Genomic DNA, 25417 nt, shown 5'->3' with positions numbered 1-25417 from the left:
ATCACTACACTTGTGATCACACTTTTGCGCATTTGCGATAACACTTACTTGATCACTACACTTGTGATCTTTTACATACTTAATCGGACATTGATCACTACACTTGTGATCACACTTTTTGCGCACTTGCGTTAACACTTACTTGATCACTACACTTGTGATCCAATACTTTTACTTGTACCTTTTACATACTTAATCGGACATTGATCACTACACTTGTGATCACACTTTTTCGCACTTGCGATAATATACTTAATCGGACATTGATCACTACACTTGTGATCACACTTTTTCGCACTTGCGATAATACTTTTACTTGATCACTACACTTGTGATCACTTTTATCGCCACACTTGCGATAATATTACTTGTACCTTTTTACAATCTTAATCGGACATTAAAATACAACTTATCGCTCAGGCAGCGATTTGACACCTAAACGTTTTTTACCCTACGGTATTGCTACTATTTTTTATTCTGTTCAAGCAGCTTAAACTTTAATAACTTGGAATTACCCGAAAGGACAAGGATGATAAACTACGCAAGTAGTCACAGAGTCCATTCAGATAAATGTAAACTTGGAATTACCCGAAAGGACAAGGATGATAAACTACGCAAGTAGTCACAGAGTCCATTCAGATAAATGTATAAATGCGCATGCCCATCCGACCCCCGGCAAACAGAATTTTCCGCCACAATAAATTTCACAAATTTTTCCCCCACAAAATCTCCTGCACTTTATCGCGTCGCGTGCTATGGTAGAGTGACGCATAAATCAAGAAAGCGTCCGACCACCGTTCGATGTTATGAATTTTATCCCTACACTCCTTAGGGCGCTGTTCAAGAGTGCCCTCTGCCGAAAGTTACAAAACACTACCGTTACAAAGAGCGGATAATTCGAAGGCACCTATTAACAGCCAAATTGACATATTCGCCTCTAGAAATTTGTTGTTTCAATGCGGCTGGCACGTGCGCAGCCAAGTCATCGTTTGATAAGCGCGTTAATTCCTGACGACTATATCATGTTTTGACCCTGATTAATAGCCGAAGCAAGAGATTGAACTTTTATTGTATTTTCGATTACCGGGAAACTTAAGAGTTGATTCCCCGCTAACACCGCACCCCTCAACGTTACGTGTATTAATAGGAGGAACGATTTTAGATGCCCTTAGATCTATTATCTTCTCAAAATCAATAAAGCCTCTACCTGGATCCGGTTGTAAGAGCCGGGTATCGTCCTCTCCAACCTCTTCCACATTTTCCGGTAATTTCCGCTTTGTTCCACGCGGCATTATTTGAGATGATTCGAGATTTAATTTAAATTAAGTTTGTTGACGATCCGAACAAAAGCACAGGCAGTTTGCAAAAGGCGGAATGACGTAATATCACGTGGTACGGAAATGCGTAATTTCATTGTTTTAACGAACTCTACCGAAGCATTCCGTACATAACGTTACATCCGTAATCGTATCTATAGAAACCAGCAAACAACATTCGTTTCCGCGAAAATAAATATTATTAATTTATATTCAGAAATTAATAAGTCTTATGACAAACAAAACAAATACATGTACATGATTGTCATGGTAGTTTTTTGAAGAACTTCTACAGATTGGAATAAGTGTCTCCAAAAGACGCTTGGCATTGGAGACCCTGGGCTGACCGTCAGAGTTATTCATTATACAAATGTTCTTGAGACCATCGCGTTCAAAGATCATTTTAAGATGCATAAGGTCGAGTCCAGAGCCAGCTATAATATTTATGTTGTTGCAGCATTGAACATATGACTGTAAACAAGAACACTCAGTGACTGCAAATTCCTAGATTGTTTCTGGGTTGAATTTGAGTCCATAATCTGTCTGGTTTCATTTTCCTCCTGCACAGGTAATCAGCATATCACTGAAAAGATAACACTTTGAAGTTGATATTTGCCTAGTAGTTATATTCAGGCAGACATAAGAACTTCAATAAGTTTCAGTCGAAGAAAATTATGCATAATTGCAAATTGTTTATGAATAATTTTAACCATTTTTATTTATTTAAATAAAAATATGTGGTCTTTTCTTATTTATTTGGCTTCAATAAGCCTTCTCAAAGTTGTTTCTATAAATTGACAACATTTTCTTCATCTTACTCAACAAAACAATCATATACAGATGTCAAATACACAAGCACTTGTATACATTCTTCATCCAAATGTTAATACCAAATACATGTATTATCCATACTGGATATGAAACTGACTATTAATGTTACATTTTATTTATTACTTAAAACATTGGTTCTACATTAACAATCACATAAATCAGTGAAATACCTAAAAGATAATAAATATGCAGCATTTTAATTTGGATAACCATGATACATAACTTAGGAGATCACACAAGTAGCAGTCATTGGCATATCATTTTCAGAATAGTAATTTTAGTATTTGGGACATAATATACTTTTGTTGTTTGAGGAAAACATCATTACTTGGTCATACAATTCAAATATGCTGTCCTTGATTTCCATGCATTTACAACACAACTTTTTCCTTACATGGCATATTTTGTTTTTCAAAATGAAAGCAAATATTAGCCTGATTTTGTGGTAAAAATTACTGACAGGGTGCACTTTTCCTACAAAATCTACTTTACTCCAATAATGAATAATGAAACTGTTATACTTTAAAAAAAAAAGCATAATCTATGTACCTTCCTGTTCCAAGCTTTGTGTTGATAGCAAAACAAGGCATTCCTTTCTTGAAAAGTTGAAGACTCTTCTTTACGTGATGGGTTTCGCCGTACGATAACACGTTCACATGGCTACAGTCATCACACAAGAATAAAATCCACTTTATCCCCTTTTACTGCTCACCAACAATATTAGATTTTGTAAGTGACACGGGTTGTAAACGTTATTCTTGAAAGTGGTCAAAATTTTCAAGCGTTTGACATTCGTAATTTCAGGAAACCTTTCTTCATTAATATCAACACTGCCATGCATTAGTTGACGTTTATCATTAACTCCAGTCACATTAATATGAACAACAATAACACTTTTTAATCTTTCTCTTTCAAGATAGCAAATTGCTTTTTCTTTAAACGACCCAATCTGTCAGGTACAATGTCGGCCATATTTGTTGTCATTTTATTTAGTGTGCTGGTCCTACATGTATTATTCTTAGCGCATTTATAGAATATTCGTAGTTTTCCACACATACCCGGATAACATTCGGAGTGACAGATATGTAAAAAATAAGGCGATATTGCACGAAGTTCATTAGAGTGCTAATACCTTAAATCTGAGTTGCGTGCAACAAAAAACTAGGTCACCAGGTCAACATTTTTAAAAGACCTTGTTACCACTCTAGGGGGGATATTTATGATTTATATTCAATGAAACATGGTAAGAATGTTAGTGGTTTTTTTTCATTCAAAATCGGGTCCGGTAACCGGACCCATTCCCAATGGAAAAAAGTATATATTTTTCCAAAATAGGAGCTAAAAATTCCCAATGGAACCAAAAAAAAAAAAAAAAAAAACATGTTGTTTTTTTTTAGATCAATATTTTGTTCATCTCCCATCCATATAAGATCAACCGTAGTAAATATAATACTGGACACACTTGTATCCTCAATTTTTAAGCATTTGTTAGCAAAACAACAACACTAATTTCCCAAATTTAGTCAAAACGCCGCAAATTTTCCCAATCCAAAGGGACCCGGCCCCATTCCCAAAATGGTGAAAAAAAAACACTGAATGTTTAACTTGACTATTTCTAGGTCAAGTTCAAATGGGGGTGTCATGCATTCAAAAACTAGGTCACTTGGTCAATACTTTAGAAAAATTCTTATCACTCAAGGGTAACATTTATGATTCAAGCTTGATGAAATTCTGTCAGAATGTTTATCTTGACCATATTCAGGTCATGTTTGAATCTGTGTAATGTTTATCCCAAACCTAGATCATCTAGTCAAATCTTAAAAAATCAATAAAATTGTGTTCCCATCCTAGAGGCCACGTTTATGACTCAGCCTTGAAGAAACTTGGTCCGACGGTTCATCTTAACACTATGAGGGGCATGTTTGAATCAAGGTCCTAGTAAAAAATGAGATCACCAGGTCAACTGTTAAATAAATGCTGTACGTGCACTCGAGTAAATGCTTCAAGGACCATCATGGTCCTCTTGTTTAATTAATTATCCCCACGCTTTTTGAAAAGCGTGGGGATATTTTGGCTATCTCCGCCGTCTGTCTGTCCGTCCGTCCGTCCTGGCCACTATCTCCTCCTACACTATAAGCACTAGAACCTTGAAACTTACACACATGGTAGCTATGAGCATATGTGCGACCCTGCACTATTTGGAATTTTGATCTGACCCCTGGGTCAAAAGTTATGGGGGTTGGGGTGGGGCCAGGTCAGGGATTTTACTCATTTTTTAATGTTATTTAACATTAACTTCTTCATTTCTACACCGATTTACTTGAAATTGATACTGAACATCTCTTATGACAATACGGTCAATCTCAACTATGCATGGCCCCATAACCAACCCTGGGGCGCCCCGCCCACACAGACCACGCCCACCCAAAATTGCCTTTTACTATAAATTCTTCATTTCTACACCGATTTACTTCAAATTGATACTGAACATCTTTTCTAACAATACGGTCCATCTCAACTATGCATGGCCCCATTATCAACCCTCGGGCGCCCCCTGGGTCAAACATGCGGCGTGGGGATACACGTTGGCCTCTGCCGCGCCATTTCTAGTTGAAATAATGTGAAGAAATTTGGTACAAGATCACACAAAACTTATTTCTGTGATTTACTGTTTCAACCAGCAGTATAAGACCAGAATTTTTACAAAGTTTTTATCATATTTATAACACTTCCTGCTGCCATGAATACCCCAGATTACCAAATATTCAGATAATTCAAATGCACTTTGGTAAAAGGACCATTCAAGGGACATTACTTACAAACATGATTAGAATCAACCCAGTAAATTGTTGATGAGAATGAATGATGGTGACTGAGACTCTACCTCAATATGTACTAAAGTGAGATGACATGCCTTCAACCCTTTACCACTTAGATACGCTTTTAACCCTTTACCACTTAGATACGTATTTAACCCTTTACCACTTAGATATGATTTAACTCTTTGCCACTTAGATACGTATTTAACCTTTTACCACTTAGATATGATTGAACTCTTTACTACTTAGATACGTATTTAACCCTTAACCACTTAGATATGATTTAACTCTTTACCACTTAGATACATATTTAACCCTTTACCACTTAGATATGATTTAACTCTTTACCACTTAGATACATATTTTGACGCATTTGTAGTCCCTCTGAAAGTTAAATTTAATTAAAGACCTTTCTCACTACATTCAGGTATATTGTTTTGCACATGTGGGTCGATCGGTCAGTCGGTCGGTCCGTCCACCAGATGGTTTCCGGATGATAACTCAAGAACACTTACACCTAAGATCATGAAACTTCATAGGTACATTGATCATGACTGGCAGATGACCCCTATTGATTTTGAGGTCACTTGGTCAAAGGTCAAGGTCACAGTGACTCGTTCTTGGATGCTGTTTAGGACCACATTTGCAGATTATATTATGTACTGGTGTCGTGGGGTCTATCTACCAGGGCTAGCGCTGTCCCAAAATTTCTTTGAGCCAACCAGTTTTTTGTTTTTCTGTGCGCGATAACTGGTTTGGAAATAATTATATATACATGTACTAAGGTCACAGTGACAAAAAACGTATTCACACAATGGCAGCCACTACAACTGACAGTCCATATGGGGGGCATGCATGTTTTACAAACAGCCCTTGTTATTAAAATATTTCCATTTGTTCTGATTCATAGTCTTTATAACTGTTCCAGGATAGTGACAATTTAGAGCAATTAGTGTATGTCAATGCAAAAAGTCAGATCCACAGAGCTTCATATATTATCTACAGGTTTGTTTTTCCTTCTTTGTGAACCGCCAAAAAATGGCCCTTACCCTTCTGATTTTTTTTCCTCTCAGCAGGTAAATTGTCCCATACAACATTTAATTCCCCCCCCCCCCCCCAACAAAAAATAAAAAATAATTTAAACCTTTTTTTATATAAGTTAGCCTAATGCAGTGCAGAAAATAGAAAAATATTGCATAATTTAATAATCTGTTGCCTTGAACTTGTAAATTCAGTAAATTATGTTAAATTGATTATTTAAGACTTTCCTTATTTTCCCCAAAATCCGGCGTTACACGCGATTTTTTCCCCTCTAAAAAGGCCAGGCCCTTTTCCCAAAATCAGATATAAAAAAACCCTGACCTAACTATTGATGTAAACGTCAGTGGGATGTATTTTAACTACACTCAACATGTAGGATAAAAGTTGTTTATTTGATGAAGAAATGCTTTGAAGTTATTGTAACATTTTTCAAAAACATGAGTTGTGTATTATAAGAACTGATAGGCCATCAAAAGCAAACATACAAAAATGGCACACATACCATATACCATTAGTTAAAAAAAGCATGACATCACCATATTTATCCCTCAATAATTGCTAATAATCATGAAAAACATCAGAATGTATAGATAAATAAATTTAAAAACATATTCATTATAACTTAACATAAAATATGTAAATAACTTAACATAAAATATGCATTAAAACATGACATGACGCCAGACGAAAGAACTAATCAACATTAACATGATATATAGTTGTAATACATACTTGTTTCAAATAATGTAATATTAAGACATTGAAACCATGCATTTTCAAAATAAAGTTTAATTACATGTTATTAACTCAAAATGCTTTTCCTGTCCTAGATAAAAAACTTGATAAAAAGCTATAAAAAGAAAAAAAAGGAAAATACATGTAGAAACATCTTGGCATCCATTTTTAGCTCATCTATTTTTTGAAAAAAAATTATGAGCTATTGTCATCACCTTGGCGTCGGCGTTGGCGTCCGGTTAAGTTTTGCGTTTAGGTCCACTTTTCTCAGAAAGTATAAATGCTATTGCATTCAAACTTGGTACACTTACTTACTATCATGAGAGGACTCGGCAGGCAAAGTTAGATAACTCTGGCATGCAATTTGACAGAATTATGTGCCCTTTTTATACTTAGAAAATTGAATATTTTGGTTAAGTTTTGCGTTTAGGTCCACTTTTCTCAGAAAGTATCAATGCTATTGCATTCAAACTTGGTACACTTACTTACTATCATGAGGGGACTGAGCAGGCAAAGTTAGATAACTCTGGCGTGCATTTTGACAGAATTATGTGCCCTTTTTATACTTAGAAAATTGAAAATTTTGGTTAAGTTTTGTGTTTAGGTCCATTTTATTCCGTAAGTATCAAAGCTATTGCTTTCATACTTGCAACACTTACTTACTATCATAAGCGGACTGTGCAGGCAAAGCAATGTAACTCTGACTGGCATTTTGACAGAATTATGTGCCCTTTTTATACTTAGAGAATTGAAAATTTGGTTAAGTTTTGTGTTTAGGTCCACTTTATTCCTACAGTACCAAAGCTATTGCTTTCATACTTGCAACACTTATTAACTATCATAAGGGGACTGTGCAGGCAAAGTTATGTAACTCTGACTGGCATTTGGACGGAATTATGGGTCCTATATACTTAGAAAATTTGGTTAAGTTTTGTGTTTTGGTCCACTTTACCCCTAAAGTATCATAGATATTGCTTTCATACTTGGAACACTCGCAAATTATCATAAGGGTACAGTAAAAGGACAAGTTGCATAACTCTGGTTGTCATTTTTACGGAATTATGGCCCTTTTTTGACTTAGTAACTTTGAATATATGGTTAAATTTTGTGTTTCGATCCACATTACTTCTTAACTATTAAGGCTATTGCTTTCAAACTTCAAATACTTTCATGCTATCATGAGGTTCCTGTACCTGACAAGTTGAATTTTACCTTGACCTTTGAATGACCTTGACTCTCAAGGTCAAATTATTAAATATTGCTAAAATTGCCATAACTTCTTTATTTATGATTAGATTTGATTGATACTTTGACAAAACTACTCTTACCTGACATACCACAATAGACTCCACCCAAACCATCCCCCATGCCCTCCCCCCCCCCCCTCCAATTTTTTTTTTTTTAAAGATCATCTCACAAATGACCACCACACCCTCACACTATACCCCCCACCCCGACCCCCCAATTATTTTGTTTGAAACTGTTAAAAAACACAAAGATTTATGTTTATTATTTTATGTTTGAAATACCGTCCAACCATCGCACCGTAGAATCCCCCCCCCCACCCTCCCCCCCACCCGAATCCCACCCCCCGCCCCCCCTCCTAATTTTTTTCATCTCACAAATGACCACCACACCCTCACACTACCCCCCCCCCCCCCAATTTATTTATTTTTGTCGCATTTTTGGAAAATAATGTAATAAATGTCCTCACCCCCACACTAAACACCCCTCTTCACTCCACCCCTCCCTCCTTTGTGATTGAAAATGAGAGTCCCTTCACCTTTAAAAAAAAATAGATAAGCGGTCTGCACCCGCAAGGCGGTGCTCTTGTTTTTTATTCGGGAATGGCTATTCCAAGTCCATAACAATGATTTTACTGTTATTAGTTAGTCCCACTATGATCTGGTGAGTGTTGGTGTTGTAGCAGACAGATGCTGGTTGGCTGAGTCCATCTTTCCGTGAAGCCAGAGTTGCCAGTTTTTTATTTCCCTCACCATCAACCTGTATGACAGTATGGGAACTGTATCCGCAAACAAGCACTTGTCCTGCAGGTGTGACTTGTAAACCTTGTGGATTTTGTAGTTCAGGGTCCGTGAAGGTGGATATCAGAGTCCCATCTGTAGCTAGAGTGAGGAGCTTGTGCTGCCGATGGTTTGTGACATAGATACGGTCCCCAGCAGGACTCACTGAACATTTAAACACTGCAAAACATAGAATATGTGATTTATTACCGTAAATTATACGCATCCCCCCCCCCCCCCCCCCCCCCCCCCCCCCCCCCCCCCCCCGGGTTTTGTCAAAAAAAATTGATAATCCTAGTGTAATACGCACTGAAAAAATCAGTGTCCGAAATCAGACATTTCCGAAAAATGGGTCAATATATTATTGTGTTGTGAAAATAGCAAATCAATTTATCAATTTGGGGTTATCAACCATCTGTTTCACAGTAATACCCCGGTTTATTGATCACGATGTGTTATCGTGCTGTTGTCATGACAGTTGCATAATCAATATCTCTGTTTATTCTTTATATTACTGTTGATTGTTACCGATAACACACCTGCCACCTGCTGACACTCGGGTCAAGCAGTCATAATTGCAAAAGAAAGAAACAGAGACGCTGTTTGTTTGTTTTTAAACATTTAATTCCATTTGACAATATTGAGGATGATAATAATTATAATAATAATAAAATAATAAGTAGACAAAGTGGTTTCTTCCGTTTTTATAGTAGTCTAGATGAATTACTCTACTGAAGTGTTACCAACTCGATACTTTAATTAAACTTAAAATAAAATTAAACTGCTCGTGTTTTTCTTGAATCCCTTTAATTAAAATAATTAAAATACGCCGCTGTTATTTAGAATAGTTTGGAAGTAAAACACAAATTAATTATCACCTTTCAATTTAATTTGGCAATCGGCAGAAAGGTGTACTATTAGCGTCATAGAACTAATTATTTAATTACCAATCTATACTTTAGATATGGTAAATATTCGGAAGAATGATAAAAGTGGTCAGCTTATAAATATTTATTTACGGGTTTTGTCACGTTTTTTTTTATTTGCTAATCTCTTTATACAACTTGGGGTCCGGTCGCTATCCGGTCTGCGCGTGAATGACCCAATATTATCCGATAACTCCGCCTGTTCTCCCGTTTCATTCAACAACGTCATGTCATGTGTAAGCATGCTCAATGTTGATTGGCCAGCTACCATGTGCACTTCAATAACAATAAGATCAAGCGATGTCTCATCGGGTACAGACGGAGTTTGGTTTACTGTTTCAATTGCGAACACTTTCATTGAAATAAAGAGACAAATATAGAAAACCAGTCCGATATAAATGGAGGATGTTTTCAACGAAATATTACTAGATTTTTGCAAATAAGATTTTTATTGAGCCAAATTCTCAACATTTTCACAAATGACAAAAATTACGAACGACAGCGCGAGTCCTGTTGCCCCCCCCTTTTGATGTAATGGTGTAGTTCAAAATGGCTGCCACGCAGCAAATAACAACGATTTAGTTGAAAATTTTCACAGGAAAATTTTTGTTCTGCTCTAAACTCGTATATAGTACGCATCTCCTACTTGAAGAAAAAATCTGCAGGTAAAAAAGTGCGAATTATATTCGCAGATTTACGGTAGTAGATCAGAATTATAATATATGCTTTAAAACCCTTACTCCTTTGTATCTTTTCTGTTTTGTCAACAATTATTTCAAAACTGTTCAAAAGTGTTATCAATTATAAAAAAAAAAATCAACAACAAAGATATTATTTTTTATTATATTTATGGAGAATTAAAAAGTTACCTCTAACGGAATCTCCTGCATCCTCATACAGCTTTTTCACAAATGATCCAGTGAGAGTGTAGTGATACAGGGCAGTGCCAGAGGTGATATACAACTCTCCCTTAAGATGGGCAATACCTTTGACATAATGCTGTACTGAAAACTTCCTCCCATTCACCAGCTGCCCATTGCTGACAGAGATAAACTGCACAATTTTATTGAAAGTCACAGCCACCTCACTGGACGTGATTTGGCAAATGTCCTGTGGATTACCAGACACATCACAGTGACGTATCATATTGTAATGCTGGTCTAACAGTTTCACTTTTTTATTTCTGAAATCTGCAACAATGACCTGGCCACTTGGAAGGCTGCAAATTCCAATGATTTGGAAATCCTGATAAAAGTCACTTTGTATTCTCACAGTATACTCTGATTTTCTCTGTACAGTGAAAGACTGCATAATGTCTACAATCCTCCCTAGACAAGACCGTTTAGACAGGTACTGCTCAATGTCAGTGTTTGCTTGAAAAACAATTGAACTCTGAACCTTTACAGTGTTTTCCTTCAGATATGACTCTGACTCTTGTATCTTCTCCAGACATATTTTGCTGGCTATGAACTCCATTTCTTTCTCACTCTTATCACAAAGGCAATTTACAGCTTCGCCTAGTGTGTGTAAGTCATCCTTCATTCTTCTGCAGTTGTCAAGATCGTTGTTTTTAGAAGTTAGCATTGTGGTCTTAATTTTATCCAATTCTTTCAATGTTGTTTTTTCTAGTGCATCCAAAGCAGCATTTAATTTCTTTCGAAGGTCATTGATTTCTTGCAGTTTTTCATTACATGATTTCTCAATGGACTGAAGGCTGGCCTTTTGTTTACTTTTAAACTCTTTTAATTCTTTAACAATAGTTTGAAGATTGTTTGATAGCTGTTGCATATCAAATGACTGGGTTTTGACTGCCTCAGAAATTAGAGTCATATTTGTGCACTGTCTGAAATAGCAACAAGAATCAAAATGACCAGAAGTGTCCTTTTAACTTATGAAATGTTTAACTGAAATAAAATATAAACAAGTATCATTTATAATATTCAAAGCAGTGTATGTCTTTGCAAAAACTTTTGAGTCTTAACATATATGTATAACACAGTAAAATGTTATATGAACAAGAATTTTGCATTAATGATGAACAATTTCTTTGCCTTCCATTTAAAACTTTGTCAAATAAAGATTGTGTAAACAAACAATGTATGCCCCATTTTGTAATCAAGACATTTATTATGCCCCTCTTCGAGGAAGAAGGGGTATATTGTTTTGCTGGATGTCAGTCGGTCTGTCTGTAAGAAGGCCATGTCGGTAGACCAGTCTGAATGTTAGTAGACCAGTTTGATTCTGATCCATAACTCGTCAACCAATTGACCGATTGGCTTGATACTTCACATTTGCATTGGCCTTGGACAGTAGATCGAAATTGGGGTCAAAGGTCAAGTTTACTATCACACTAAGTGTGAAAATTGTTTCCGATCAATAACTCGTCAACGCATTGACCGATTGGCTTGATACTTTGGATGTGCATTGGCCTTGGACAGTAGATGAACCCCTATTGAAATTATGGTCACTAGGTCAAAGGTCAAGGTTACTATCAAACTTAGTGTGAAAATCGTTTTCAATCAATAACTCAACTAATTGACTGATTGGCTTGATAATTCACATGTGCACTGGCCTTGGATAGTAGATTACCCTTATTATCCCCCGCCATAGGCGGAGGGATATTGTTTTGGCATTGTCCGTTCTTCCGTCCGTCCAGCACTTTTGTGTTCAGAGCCATATCTTGGAAGTGCTTTGGCGGATTTCATTGAAACTTGGAATGAGTATATATATAGATAAGAGGATGATGCACGCCAAATGGCATTGTACACCATCTGTTAATAACGGAGTTATGGCCTTTTGTATTTTGAAAAAATGCTTTTTTGTGTCCAGAGCCATATCTTGGAAGTGCTTTGGCGGATTTCATTGAAACTTGTTATGAGTATATATATATATATATATATATGGATAAGAGGATGATGCACACCAAATGACAGTGTACACCATTGGATAATAACGGCACATGGTATGAGTATATATTATATGGATAAGAGGATGATGCACACCAAATGGCATTGTACACCATCTGTTAATTACGGAGTTATGGCCCTTAGTATCTTCAAAAAAAATCTTTTTTTGTGTGTCTGGAGCCATATCTTGGAAGTGCTTTGACGGATTTCATTGAAACTTGGTATGCAAATGGATAAGAAGATGACGATGGCGTTGTCCATCTTTCCAGAAATATTTGTGTCCAGAAGTATTTTGGCGGGGGATATCAATTCAATGAATTTGCTTGTTGAAATTGGGGTCACTAGGTCAAAGGTCAAGGTCACTATCACACTTAGTGGTTTCCAATCAATAACAAGTAAAGGAATTGCCTGATTGGCTTGATACTTTTGATGTGCATTGGCCTTGGACAGTAGATGACCCCTATTGAAATTGGGGTCACTTGGTAAAAGGTCAAGGTCACTAGAACACTAAGTGTGAAAATCTTCTCCGATCAATAACTCTACAACGAATTGACCGATTGGATTGATACTAAACATGTGAATTTGCCTTTGACAGATGGCCCCTATTGTAATAAAAATTGGAATCACTAGGTCAAAGGTCAAGGTCACTATCACATTACGTGTGAAAATCATTTCGATCAATGACTTGTCAACCAATTGACCTATTTACTTTATACTTCATATGTGTATTGACCTTAGACAGTATATTACCCCTATTGAAACTGGGGTGCCTAGGTCAAAGGTCAATGTCATTGTTACACATTAAGAGTACAATCGTTGCCGATCAATAACTTGTCAACTGATTCACCGATTGGCTTGATACTTCACATATGCATTGGCCTTTGACAGTAGATGACCCCTATAGAAATTGAGGTTGCTAGGTCTAAGGTCAAGGTCACTGTTACACACTAAGTGTGAAATTTTTTCCGATCAATAACTCGTCTACTGATTCACTGATTGGCTTGATACCTCACATGCACATTCACCGTGGACAGTAGATGACCCCTATTAAAATTTGGGTCACTAGTTCAAAGCCCTGTTTGGGGGGGGGGGGGGCATATGTCTCTGACTGCGGAACACTTTATAATTATGCCTTCAAACATCGAAAATTTACATAGTATAGAAAAACTGTTAACATGCACGAAACGACCATGCAGATTTTTTATTTATTTCAGTGTAAGCAGCCAACTTTTTATAATCTCAACAACTTACAATCAATAGACTTATCATGGATTGCCCTAGACTGTGTATAACCACTGATAACAATGAACAAACAATGTTGACTTATGCTGTGTACCATAATTTTATTAATTTAACTAATGACGGTGTATAAGTTATGTTGTTTGGAAGATATTTGATATGGGTCAGCTTTGTTTGTACCGTCTGATATTGGTGGGGTTTACCCAATCTATTCCATGACTGTGACTTACCTGTGATTCAGTAAAACACAATCAGTGCAACACAGCTGACTGTGGTCCTGACAAAACATTTTCAGTTTCTTCTCTTTATGGACAGCACAGTTCATTAGCAAATCCTCCATTGTCTTTGTAAGAGGCCATCTATTTGTTTCTCTCCTTCCATACTTAGAATGGTTTGAATATATTTGATCATGAGGATCAATGCATGTTCGGCAGAAAAACTTTGTACACGTTGAACAAAAATAATCTGCACTTATATAAATTTGTCTACTTTCGCAACCTCCACAATCATAGTCTCTCACCAAAGCTGCTGCCATTTTAAAATAGATATTATGAGCTTTTTTACAATAGATATTGTGAGCTGTCCTTCTTTATGAAATGCTATGCTTCCACTGTCATCATGATCTCATCCATATTAAAATAATGAGTATTTATTATAACACGTACAGTTTTAAATTAGAACATAAACCCATATTCTTAACTTAACCTTTCAGAATAGATAAATCGTTAAACTATGTTGCGTGTTTAAGCCAACAACTCAGTGTAAATATGCTCTGAAGTACAAAGTCCATAGTAGAGTTGCAAAAAGACCTTTGTATAGTTAGCTTAATATTTTGCTGATAATATTGGGGGCAACTATTTTCTTACTGTATTGTGACACATGCTATTTACAGTTATCAAGCATAGTCCTGCGATTGGTTGTTTCAAGTTGTCTTACTAAGATTTATTGAATTTTACATTTCTCCCTGAGCATTTTTATGCCCCTGGTAATGTTGCATATAGCAGTTGAACTGTCCGTCAGTCCGTATGTCTGTCAGTCAGTCTGTACTTCTGTTCGAAAACATTAACATTGCCCATAACTTTTGCAATATTGAAGATAGCAACTTGATATTTGGCATGCATGTGTATCTCATGGAGCTGCACATTTTGAGTGGTGAAAGGTCAAGGTCATCCTTTTAGGTCAAAGGTCAAATATATGGCTTCAAAGCGGCGCAGTAGGGGGCATTGTGTTTCTGACAAACATCTCTTGTTTATCAACTGTTATGTTTATAACTGATTTAACAAACTTGCAAGCATAAGAATCCTAAATTGCACTTTATTCAAGATAAAGGCATCTACTACAGAGTTGAACATGTCTCAAATCAGGAAGTTAAAGCGCACCATTGAGTTTTATCTAGGTCTGTCTATACTTAATTGAATACTCCTCTGTATCTCAGATTTTGTAGTCAATATTAATTGATAAATAAGACATCTTCATTAAATTTCAATTCAGTATTTTGAAGAAGAAGTGTTAAACTTTGTTATCAAAAACTACAGTTGGCAAACTTTGCCATTATGAATCAAAATGCTACAGATAGATACAAGTACTGTTGATATGGAGATATGTGGATAATAAACATACATACTGAATTCCAGATGTAAGAAAATATGTATTTTAAATAATATTAATATGTTTACTACTGAAGGTAAAACAGCTGTCAAATTGATAAAGGCAGTACCTGTCCTGAAATATGATAGACTAGAGTATTAGAAAATCTCAACAGTTTTCATAGGCAAAAGTTTCTTATTATAACCCCACAAACAAAGTTTAGGGAGGTATATAGGAGTGAGCTTGTCTGTCAGTCAGTATTAAGTGTTCGCTGTCTAATTATCCCCGCCGAAAAAAAATTTGGAGGGGATATGGTAATTGGTCCCGTACGTCTGTGCGTGCGTCCTAAACTTTGTCCAGAGCATTACTCCAAATCTATTCAATGGATTTACTTTAAACTTAGAATATAAACAGATGGCAACTAGGAGAAGTGCAGTGACCAAGAACCATAACTCTATCTACATTAGTTTTTGAATTATCTCCCCCTTTTTATATAATTTCAAAGTAATTTTTTGTCTGAAGCATAACTCTAAATCTTCAGAAGGGATTTACTTGAAACTTGACATATAAACAGATGGCATCTAGGAGAAGTGCTTGTTGGAAATGGTCTCTGGACAATCTGCTTACACAGATTCCAATCCTCCTGATCTTAGTTCCCCATCTTCAGTGATGGCTAGACGAGGAGACTCATGGCATGAGTACCGCTTCTTCCCCCACAACTTTCATTACATCTCATTACGGATGCGAGCAGGGAAGGTTGGGGTGCTCACCTGGAACCACTCAGCCTGATAATCTCAGGATTGTGGTCTCCTCAGGAGTATCACCTGCACATCAACAATCTAGCAATGCGAGCAGTCTTTCTAGCTGTATCTCATTTCCAATCACATTTTCGGGACTGTGTGATGGTGTCATCAGACAACACATCAGTCGTGGCTTACATCGAGGCACGGGGGAACACACTCACACTCCCTGTATCTGGAAACCAAGAATTTATTCATTCTTTGCAAGAGCCTCAACATCTACCTTCTGGCCAAACACATACCAGGTCATCTCAATGTCCTGGCAGACAGTTTGTCTCGCAAACATCATTTACTTCCGTCAGAGTGGACACATCATGAGGAAGTGGCTGACCAGATTTTTCTCACGTTCCGTTATCCTATAGTCCATCTATTTGCGACCAGAGACAACCACAGACTTCCCCTGTACATGAGTCCAGTCTACAATCCAGCAGCGTGGACGGTAGACGTGCTTTTGTTCGCCTGGGATCAACTGGACGCTTACGCCTATCCCCCACCCATTCTCATTCCCCAAATCTTGGCGAAGATCAGGGTGAGCTCTTGCCGGATCCTCCTGGTCGCCCCTTGGTGGCCCAGGAGATCCTGGTACAACGACCTTCTCAGTCTCATGTGCGACTATCCCAGGAAACTTCCTCACAGGTCAGATCTCCTATCTCAGAGAAGCAGACTTCATGCGGATCCAAACATGTTCCACTTACACGTCTGGCCATTATCAGGCAATCCCTGCAGAAGAAACTTTTTTTCTGTCAGGGCTTCCACACTCATTGCCTCTAGCTGCAAGGAGAAAATTCACCAGAACAGTCTATGATGTTCGCTGGAAGCTCTTCTCTGACTGGTGTATTCGAGGGAAAATTGATCCCCTCAATCCCTCTGCTAGATGCATAGTGGATTTTCTCATTGTAAGTCATCACAAGTCTGTGCTGACCCAGCCATTTTGGAACTGATCTGAGCCATGGAACTGAAACGTCCTGTTTCTCGTTCCCTTACCCCTAAATGGGATTTGGCTTGCGTTCTTTGTTCGCTTACTAAGGCTTCTTATGAACCTCTTGAGCAAGCTTCTTTACAGTGGAAGACCATTTTCCTTCTTACTATAGCTTCAGCCAAACAGAGAAGTGAAATTCATGCTCTTTCTATCGAAGATGGCCATCTTCGTTTTGATTCCTCCGATGGCTCCGTCACTTTGTTGTGTCAGCCAGGTTTCCTTGCTAAAAATCAACTCCCCTCTATGGCTTCTAAACCCTTCAAGGTCCCAAGTCTTTCTAGAACTTGTGGACATGAAGATGAAGAGAGACTCCTATGCCCAGTCAGGGCTTTGAAGTTCTACCTCAACAGAGTTAAGTCTATTCGAGGTTCTCGCAAGAGACTCTTCATTCCCTTAAAAGGGGGGGGGGGCAATGTGTCTGCGGCTACTATTTCTCGTTGGGTAGCCTCGACTATAAAAAAAGGCTTACTCTTCTCTTTCATCTAGGGATTCATCCCTGTTTAAGATCAGACCGCATGAATTACGAGCTTTATCGGCTTCGTGGGCGTATATTAATCACACCCCACTCTCTGACATGCTCCAAGCTGCTTTCTGGAGGAATCAGACCACCTTTTCCTCTTTTTATCTTCGTTCTCAGTGCCAACAAGACAATTTGTATATGTTGGGCCCTGTTGTGGTTGCACAAACGGTAGTGTCTTCTATGGCATAGTTTACTTACTCATATCCGTGATATTTAAGTACAAATACCGTACTAACGAAGATTACCTGAGGACATGATACTACAATCTTTGGCTGATAACCCTGTACACGGGCTCTGCTGTGATGGGGAGATAAACGCGAACCTTCCCACAGCAGCTGCAAATTCAGCTATTAGATAGCAGGTAACGTATTTGTGCTATCAAAACAAATTTTTCAAGTTAAATTCATTTTAATTATTAAATACTTACCTGCTATCGGTAAGTCCCACCGCCCACCCTGCTCTTCGACTAATATTTTAGATATATTAAAAGAAGATTGATTTTATGGTGGACACCGTTTCCAGTTCCAGTTTAGACTAAGGTTGCATTGAACTATGTTCTAGCTTGATCTAGTTTTGGTGTATGGGACAGGGTGGCCTGCTCCCGGCTCCAGAATTTTCCGTGTGAATTAACCCACCTTGGAAAAGGTAGCTATTAGATAGCAGGTAAGTATTTAAAAATTAAAATGAATTTTACTTTAAAAATTTGTTTTAATATATATTTTCAAGAAGCCCGAAACTGACAATTTTTGAATAATTCTCAATGTAGTTTAGGTGGATTTGTTAATATTCTTGCTTTTTTGTTAAAAGACTTTCTGGCACACACAGCTTAATAAAAATAGCAACATAAAACACAACACATTAATTTTCCTCTGTCACAGTGTGGAGGAAGGTGATCAAGACGTTGCCCAGGTCACACCCCGTGATGAACCTGTACGAGTACTCGGTACCCGAGGATATCTATGAGGAGCATATCAACGAGATTAGCGCTGACCTCTCCTCACCAGACATTGAGGGCGTGTATGAGACTCAGGTCCCGCTACTCTTCCGAGCACTCGTGAAGCTTGGCTGCGTAACCATGGTGAACCGAGACTTCTCCAAGCAGATGGCTGGAAGGGTAAGTTGGGTAGGGAAAGTAGTGTTTATGGTTTTTCTTGTTTGTTGCAGTTAGATTTGACTTTTTTAAACCCATTCAGTCAGAGGGTATGTTGTAGTCACACTGTTGTACGAACTGACTGATGTTTCAGTTTGTTTTGTAAAGCGATTGAATTGAAACTTTACATTTAATCTCCATAAAAATGTAGATGTGCAAGACAATTTTATCATCCACAGTTACCCACATATTCCAGAGTGTTTGTTCGCTCAACATAGTTTTGAAAGCAGTGTAGGTGTATTTGTCTCTTCTAGTTGTTTTTTACTTTTTTCAGATACAGTCTGGCTAATAAACAGACTATTTCTTAACTTCCTATTTTTTGACTACCATATGTCAATTTAAAGTGTGCAATATTTTATACCCAAGTATGGTGTTGTATGTGAACGTAAATGCACTTGGATTAAAACATATATCAATGAGCATGATTTCCCTTTAAAATGTTTGTTTAGTTTTCATAACTGTCACAGTTGGTCAGTGCAGCTAGTTTAGCAGTGCTGTCAGTTTATCAGTGGGTTTAAGCATGCTGTGAATGTGTATTTCAGGAGACAGACACATTTGACCTAGAGAACCTGGAGTTTCGAACCCTGGCCCAGTTCTCATACCTGGAGCCGGGATCCATCAAACACCTCTACCTCTATCATCATGTCTGGTAGGGGATAAAGTCCAAAGTTTTTAAGTATTCACAATCATGCACGCATATTTTTTAGAATGAGGTAGTATTCGCCCAATAAATTTGACAATTTTAAAAACAAAAACATGCAATATGGCATGCATACATTACATACTAGTCAAGAATTAAAGTGTAACAGTCTCACAATGTAAGCTATTCGAACCTCACAATTTAGACCTTTTTTCAAATATTCAAATGTGTACGTAAGCTATGTAATCATAAAAAAATATTGTCTGCAAATAATGTTTGTTTTTACAGTATTAATGTTCTAAAATTCTTTCTTCTGGTCTGCATAAAAGCATCAAATGATATATTTTAAAACCATATGATTTAAGTTGAATAATGCATTAATTGCTGCACAATGATGAATCACATCCTTGTGTTACCATGGTAACAGTGGCAGCAAGATGCTGTTTGGCCTGTTCTTCCCCATGGCCAAGAAGGGCACGGTGTTTGTGGTCGATACAGTCCGCAGCGACCAGATGCCCAACCTGAATGCCATGTTCAACTCTGAGAGGAATGTAAAGTAGGCTGCTTTACATGCATTGGTGTGGTTTACATGGTGTTGCTACGGTAAAAATCATTGCAGGGCCAAAAAACCAACTTTGGGGAAAGGGCCACAGCCTTTTTTACGGGGGAAAAAAGACACAATTTATGGCTTTGGGGAATACTGAGGTAGATTGGAAATTTAGAGAAAAAATGCATGATTTTAAAGAAATTTCTGTAGGGAAAAGGGCCTTTTTGGTTAAGGGGAAAAAAAAGAGGTCCCTTGCGAAGAAGCGTTTTTTGGCCCTGCATTATTATTAGTGGGACTTTAATTTTCGTGGGATTCTGGGTCGAACGATACACAAATTTATGATCCCAACAAATAATTTGTTTGTTGTGTTTGTGTGTGTTGTTGTTATTTTGGCCAAAATCAGAAATCCAAGAATTTACGTGTTCACAAAATAGTCTTTAGGACTATGAAATTTAATACCTACAAATATAAATGATTTTACAGTATATTCATGTATTTGAGGCCCACTCCTGTCATCTGACTAGAAATTTGCTCTTTTCTGTTCATTATAGACACCTTTCAGATTTTTGTGTTATGTGTAACTCGAAAAGCTATAGAACTGCTGGTGATTAGACAGTTTATATTTATTGTTTTTTATAATATTATTATTATGTAAACATGCGCATTATTTTTAACCAGGTTTTCCGAAGGAAAAAACTGGTTATTAGATTGGCGAATGCGGGCGGGCTGGCTGGCTGGCGGGCGGGCTGGCGGAATAAGCTTGTCCGAGCCATAACTATGTCGTTCATTGTCAGATTTTAAAATCATTTGGCACATTTGTTCACCATCATTGGACGGTGTGTCGCGCGAAATAATTACGTCGATATCTCCAAGGTCAAGGTCACACTTTGAGTTCAAAGGTCAAAAATGGCCATAAATGAGCTTGTCCGAGCCATAACTATGTCGTTCATCGTCAGATTTTAAAATCATTTGGCACATTTGTTCACCATCATTGGACGGTGTGTCGCGCGAAATAATTACGTCGATATCTCCAAGGTCAAGGTCACACTTTGAGTTCAAAGGTCAAAAATGGCCATAAATGAGCTTGTCCTGGCCATAACTATGTCATTCATTGTGAGATTTTAAAATCATTTGGCACATTTGTTCACCATCATGGGACGGTGTGTCCCACGAAAGAATCACGTCAATATCTCCAATTTCAAGGTCGCCACGACTAAAAATAGATTTAAAAAAAAAAAAAAAACTTACAAAGGGGGTTAATTTTTTTTGGTCATTTCAAAAGTTCAGTTTGAGTTTTCTCCCTTTATCAGATTTTTTTTTCACAATGAAAACCTGGTTTTGTGACAATTTTGTCCCTTGTATGGATATTTAAATTGTATTTGGTTTTTCTGATAACCTGTGAAAATTTAGGGGTTTTTGTGTCTATTGGAAGCATTTCTAGTGTGTATATTAAATAATACCTATTTAAAAAAAAGACTGAATGATTCCACATTCAATAGTTTTTGTAAAAAATGTCTCATTCTTTCACAAATATTTCTTAACCCATTTATGCCTAGTGTCTAGAAAAAAGGCCTTGGCAAACAGCGTAGATCAAGAGTCAAAGTCTGCGCTGTTTGCTTAAAGGAATTTCTGTAAGAAATATTCTAAATATAGAAACAAATATACTAGACATCCCTTATTTTGGAAATAAATTGATCCAATTTAGAAGGATGGGAGAGTCCACTAGGCATAAATGGGTTAAGTAGTATATGACGAGACCTTTTCACCAACCTCTGGTAAATGAGTGAAACTATTGCAACTTACCATTTTAAACTAAATGTGAAATAAATGCAAGTAGTTTATGAATCATAATGTTATTTTTATGGTGTGCCAGTTTATGCCATACATGTTTGCAATAAGTACTTTTAAACCACCTCACACAGGAAAAGTGTTAGATGTTTCTCTGACCGGCATGATACAACTAAAATAATGTTTTAAATGGTTGATGTAAAAAAAATGTTGTTGACCGAAGTGTCTCTGACAGGCATGATACAGCTGAAATAATGTTTTAAATGGTTGATGTAAAAAATACCGTTGAAATGGTGTCCAGGGTAACAAAGGGAGCTGACGAGGCAATGCTGCCAGAGGCGGGTCACAAGCTGGACTACACTCTGGAAAAGGACATCAATCAGGTGTACCGTAACATGCAGAGAATGCTGTCCGCATACAAGGACGAGAAACGGGGACCCACCTACATAGCCGTCCAGTCACCACTCGGTGAGGGTGCAGAGGATTTCCTTAGAAGCTAACTCTTTCCCACTCAAAAGCTAACTCTTTCCCACTCAGAAGCTAACTCTTTCCCACTCAGAAGCTAACTCTTTCCCACTCAGAAGCTAACACTTTCCCACTCAAAAGCTAACTCTTTCCCGCTCAGAAGCTAACTCTTTCCCACTCAGAAGCTATCTTTCCCACTCAGAAGCTAACTCTTTCCCACTTAGAAGCTAACTTTTTCCCACTCAGAAGCTAACTCTTTCCCACTTAAAAGCTAACTCTTTCCCACTCAAAAGCTAACTCTTTCCCACTCAGAAGCTAACTCTTTCCCACTTAGAAGCTAACTCTTTCCCACTCAGAAGCTAACTCTTTCCCACTCAGAAGCTAACTCTTTCCCACTCAGAAGCTAACTCTTTCCCACTCAGAAGCTAACTCTTTCCCACTCAGAAGCTAATTTTTTCCCACTCAGAAGCTAACTCTTTCCCACTCAGAAGCTATCTTTCCCAATCAGAAGCTAACTCTTTCCCACTCAGAAGCTAACTCTTTCCCACTTAGAAGCTAACTCTTTCCCACTCAGAAGCTATCTTTTCCACTCAGAAGCTAACTCTTTCCCACTCAGAAGCTAACTCTTTCCCACTTAAAAGCTAACTCTTTCCCACTCAAAAGCTAACTCTTTCCCACTCAGAAGCTAACTCTTTCCCACTTAGAAGCTAACTCTTTCCCACTCAGAAGCTAACTCTTTCCCACTCAGAAGCTAATTTTTTCCCACTCAGAAGCTAACTCTTTCCCACTCAGAAGCTAACTCTTTCCCAATCAGAAGCTAACTCTTTCCCACTTAGAAGCTAATCTTTCCCACTCAGAAGCTATTTTTTTCCCACTCAGAAGCTAACTCTTTCCCACTCAGAACCTAACTCTTTCCCACTCAGAAGCTAACTCTTTCCCACTCAGAAGCATAGTATAAACTGCTATATGCAACCAGCATAAAACCACAACAGCCTATGAGTAACACGCAGTCTGTTCAGATTTATGCTGTTTGTTGCTCATCAGTACCTGATGGTGTGAAATGACGCCGCTAAAACTAAAGTCTAATATATTTCAGTTTTCTATGGAACCTTCAACATGTCAAAAATTATCTAAGTGGTAGAGAATTGATGAAATTTAACTCTTTGGCCATAGTTGCCCCTTATTATGCGAACCATAATCGCATAATTTCTGATTAGGTTGGACTCTAACCAGACATTTTCTCAGAAAGTCTAGGCCCCCAACACACATTTCTAAAAATGGATTTACTTAGGGTTAGTATGGAATGAGTGATGTATTGGACGTCATCATTGATGACGTTCAATCGAACGAATGATAAAGGGGGCTAACTTTCGTTAAGTTGGTGCAAATCACTGCGATTTGAGCGCCTTGAAAACTGGCTTAGCACGTTTGCTGAAATTTGACATGTATATGGACAAGAATGCGATCTACCTGTTGGCGTAGGCGTTATACCTGGGAAAAATCTAGTTATTTGAATAAATCACGAAAAAGTTTCGCAAGTTTGACAAAACCGGATTTACAAAATGCGGTATGTGGATATACCGAAGACCTACCGAAATCCCCGAAATCAAACTTTGATAAAACAATGTTTCATTAGTGATTTCAGTGTATTTCGCAACGATCTATATTAAAATACGCAGTTTTTCAATACACAATCAATATTAAAGGGGATTTCGTCGGATCTCGTGGTTTTCTGCGGATTTTGGTAATTACGGGAAATTCGGTATTTCTTCACACCCGTCAAAATGGTCGACTTCGTCAGAATGAACGCTTAGAAAGTATTTACAAAAAAAATCATCTCAAACGATGTAAAGTGAACGCTACTTATCTGTTTTGTAGATAAGTATACGATCCATTGGAAAACACTAACATTTGACATAAAAAAACGCCAGTGGATATGGAAATCTTCATCGTTTGAAATAGCAGACGGCGTCGACCAAAGGCGAAAAGATCGCGAGAAAGTATTCACAAAATAACATAATTAAAAATGATGTCAAGTGCACGCTAATTCGCTGTTTTGTAGATAAGTATACGATCTATTGAAAAACCATAACATTTGACATAAAACACCCGTGGATATGCAAATCTTCTGCGTACCAAATAGCAGACATCATGCGGCGTCTAATCTGAGTCTACGCTGTTTGCCAAGGCCGATAGTATAATGAATGGAAATGCACAAACTCAGCAACTAGCAAGCATATATGCATTAGTAGATTGTTTCGTGATTATTTAGAAACGACTACATAATTCTTTTGGTTCAGCCAGTGCAACTTAACAGAAATAAGTATAATAGTTTCTACACCTGACAACAATGTGCCAACTTTATACAAGGTAAGTTGTTTACATTATTTAAAATATTTCAAGCTTACAGTATACAACAATAAACAGCTGGTACAATGTAATGTCATCGTTTTAATTTTAATAAGCCCGTGGTTAATTACCCTTTTTAATCTTATGGTTCAATGCATCTCTAACACCTTCAATTGACATTCTCGGCTCGGGTACTACTTACCGGTACATGTACCCCGGGTACTCTTAACTTTACTTACATGTAGCCCGGGTACGGTAAAGAAACTTAAACATACCCGCAAATATTAGATTGTATCCGAGTTGTATATCTGCCAAAAATCCGATGTCGTTAAACATGCTAGCGATTAAAGTAAAACAATATTGTTTACCTTAAAGAAACTTCTCTTTAAAAAAAATCTGCATCAACATGCTTTTTAGTATGAGTGTTGAGAGGACGCCGTAGGAATAATCAAGTAATCAAGAATACGTCTCTGTTTCTGCTTTTATTTCCTTCATGTATAATGACGATAAGGATTGACGACTAACATTGACGGCAATGATAACAAGCATTGAAAACTAACACTAACGACAAGGATTGGCGACTAGATGTAACATTGACGATTCTCTACAATAAATGAAATTAACAATAAAGAATGAATAATACGATTATAGTACAACAGATCTGCTATTCGAAGTATAATATGATAGCATACACTCATTAGAATAAAAGGTTTCATAAATAACAATTTGAAACATTTGCAATAAATATCGAAATA

The 25417-nt window shown here is 37.4% G+C and overlaps 3 protein-coding genes across 6 annotated transcripts in view; 1 reads left to right on the top strand and 2 right to left on the bottom strand.

Moving 5' to 3' along the window:
- LOC127860121 (uncharacterized) overlaps positions 1-14603 on the bottom strand; it is a 252862-nt gene extending 238259 nt beyond the window's left edge. For both annotated transcript variants that reach the window (XM_052397963.1, XM_052397961.1), the window contains exon 1: positions 14543-14603. The gene's annotated coding sequence lies outside the window, so the exon portion shown is untranslated. The remainder of the gene's footprint in view (positions 1-14542) is intronic.
- The window catches only part of LOC127860129 (DNA polymerase epsilon catalytic subunit A-like), a 148825-nt gene that overhangs the window by 84563 nt on the left and 38845 nt on the right, over positions 1-25417 (top strand). Inside the window, exons 32-35 of the mRNA XM_052397979.1 lie at positions 18602-18837; positions 19416-19522; positions 19941-20069; positions 22150-22316. Of these exons, the coding sequence (XP_052253939.1) occupies positions 18602-18837; positions 19416-19522; positions 19941-20069; positions 22150-22316 (639 nt within the window). The remainder of the gene's footprint in view (positions 1-18601; positions 18838-19415; positions 19523-19940; positions 20070-22149; positions 22317-25417) is intronic.
- On the bottom strand, positions 1555-14581 carry LOC127860120 (uncharacterized). 3 transcript variants are annotated; one of them, XM_052397960.1, is made up of 3 exons: positions 14068-14581; positions 10562-11535; positions 1555-1899 (listed from the first exon to the last, which is right to left on the bottom strand). In XM_052397960.1, the coding sequence occupies exons 1-3, from the start codon at positions 14370-14372 to the stop codon at positions 1889-1891; spliced, it is 1290 nt and encodes a 429-aa protein (XP_052253920.1). In that variant the 5' UTR covers positions 14373-14581; the 3' UTR covers positions 1555-1888. The 3 variants fall into 3 exon arrangements, with proteins under 3 accessions (XP_052253920.1, XP_052253919.1, XP_052253918.1); XM_052397959.1 differs by lacking the exon at positions 1555-1899 and adding an exon at positions 8425-8946 and having other exon boundaries at positions 10562-11596; XM_052397958.1 differs by lacking the exon at positions 1555-1899 and adding an exon at positions 8425-8946.

The sequence above is a fragment of the Dreissena polymorpha genome, chromosome 15 (genome assembly GCF_020536995.1).
Source record: "Dreissena polymorpha isolate Duluth1 chromosome 15, UMN_Dpol_1.0, whole genome shotgun sequence".
Taxonomy (NCBI): domain Eukaryota; kingdom Metazoa; phylum Mollusca; class Bivalvia; order Myida; family Dreissenidae; genus Dreissena; species Dreissena polymorpha.
Note: the sequence above shows the minus strand (reverse complement) of the source record. Positions and strands in the feature narration are given on the sequence as shown.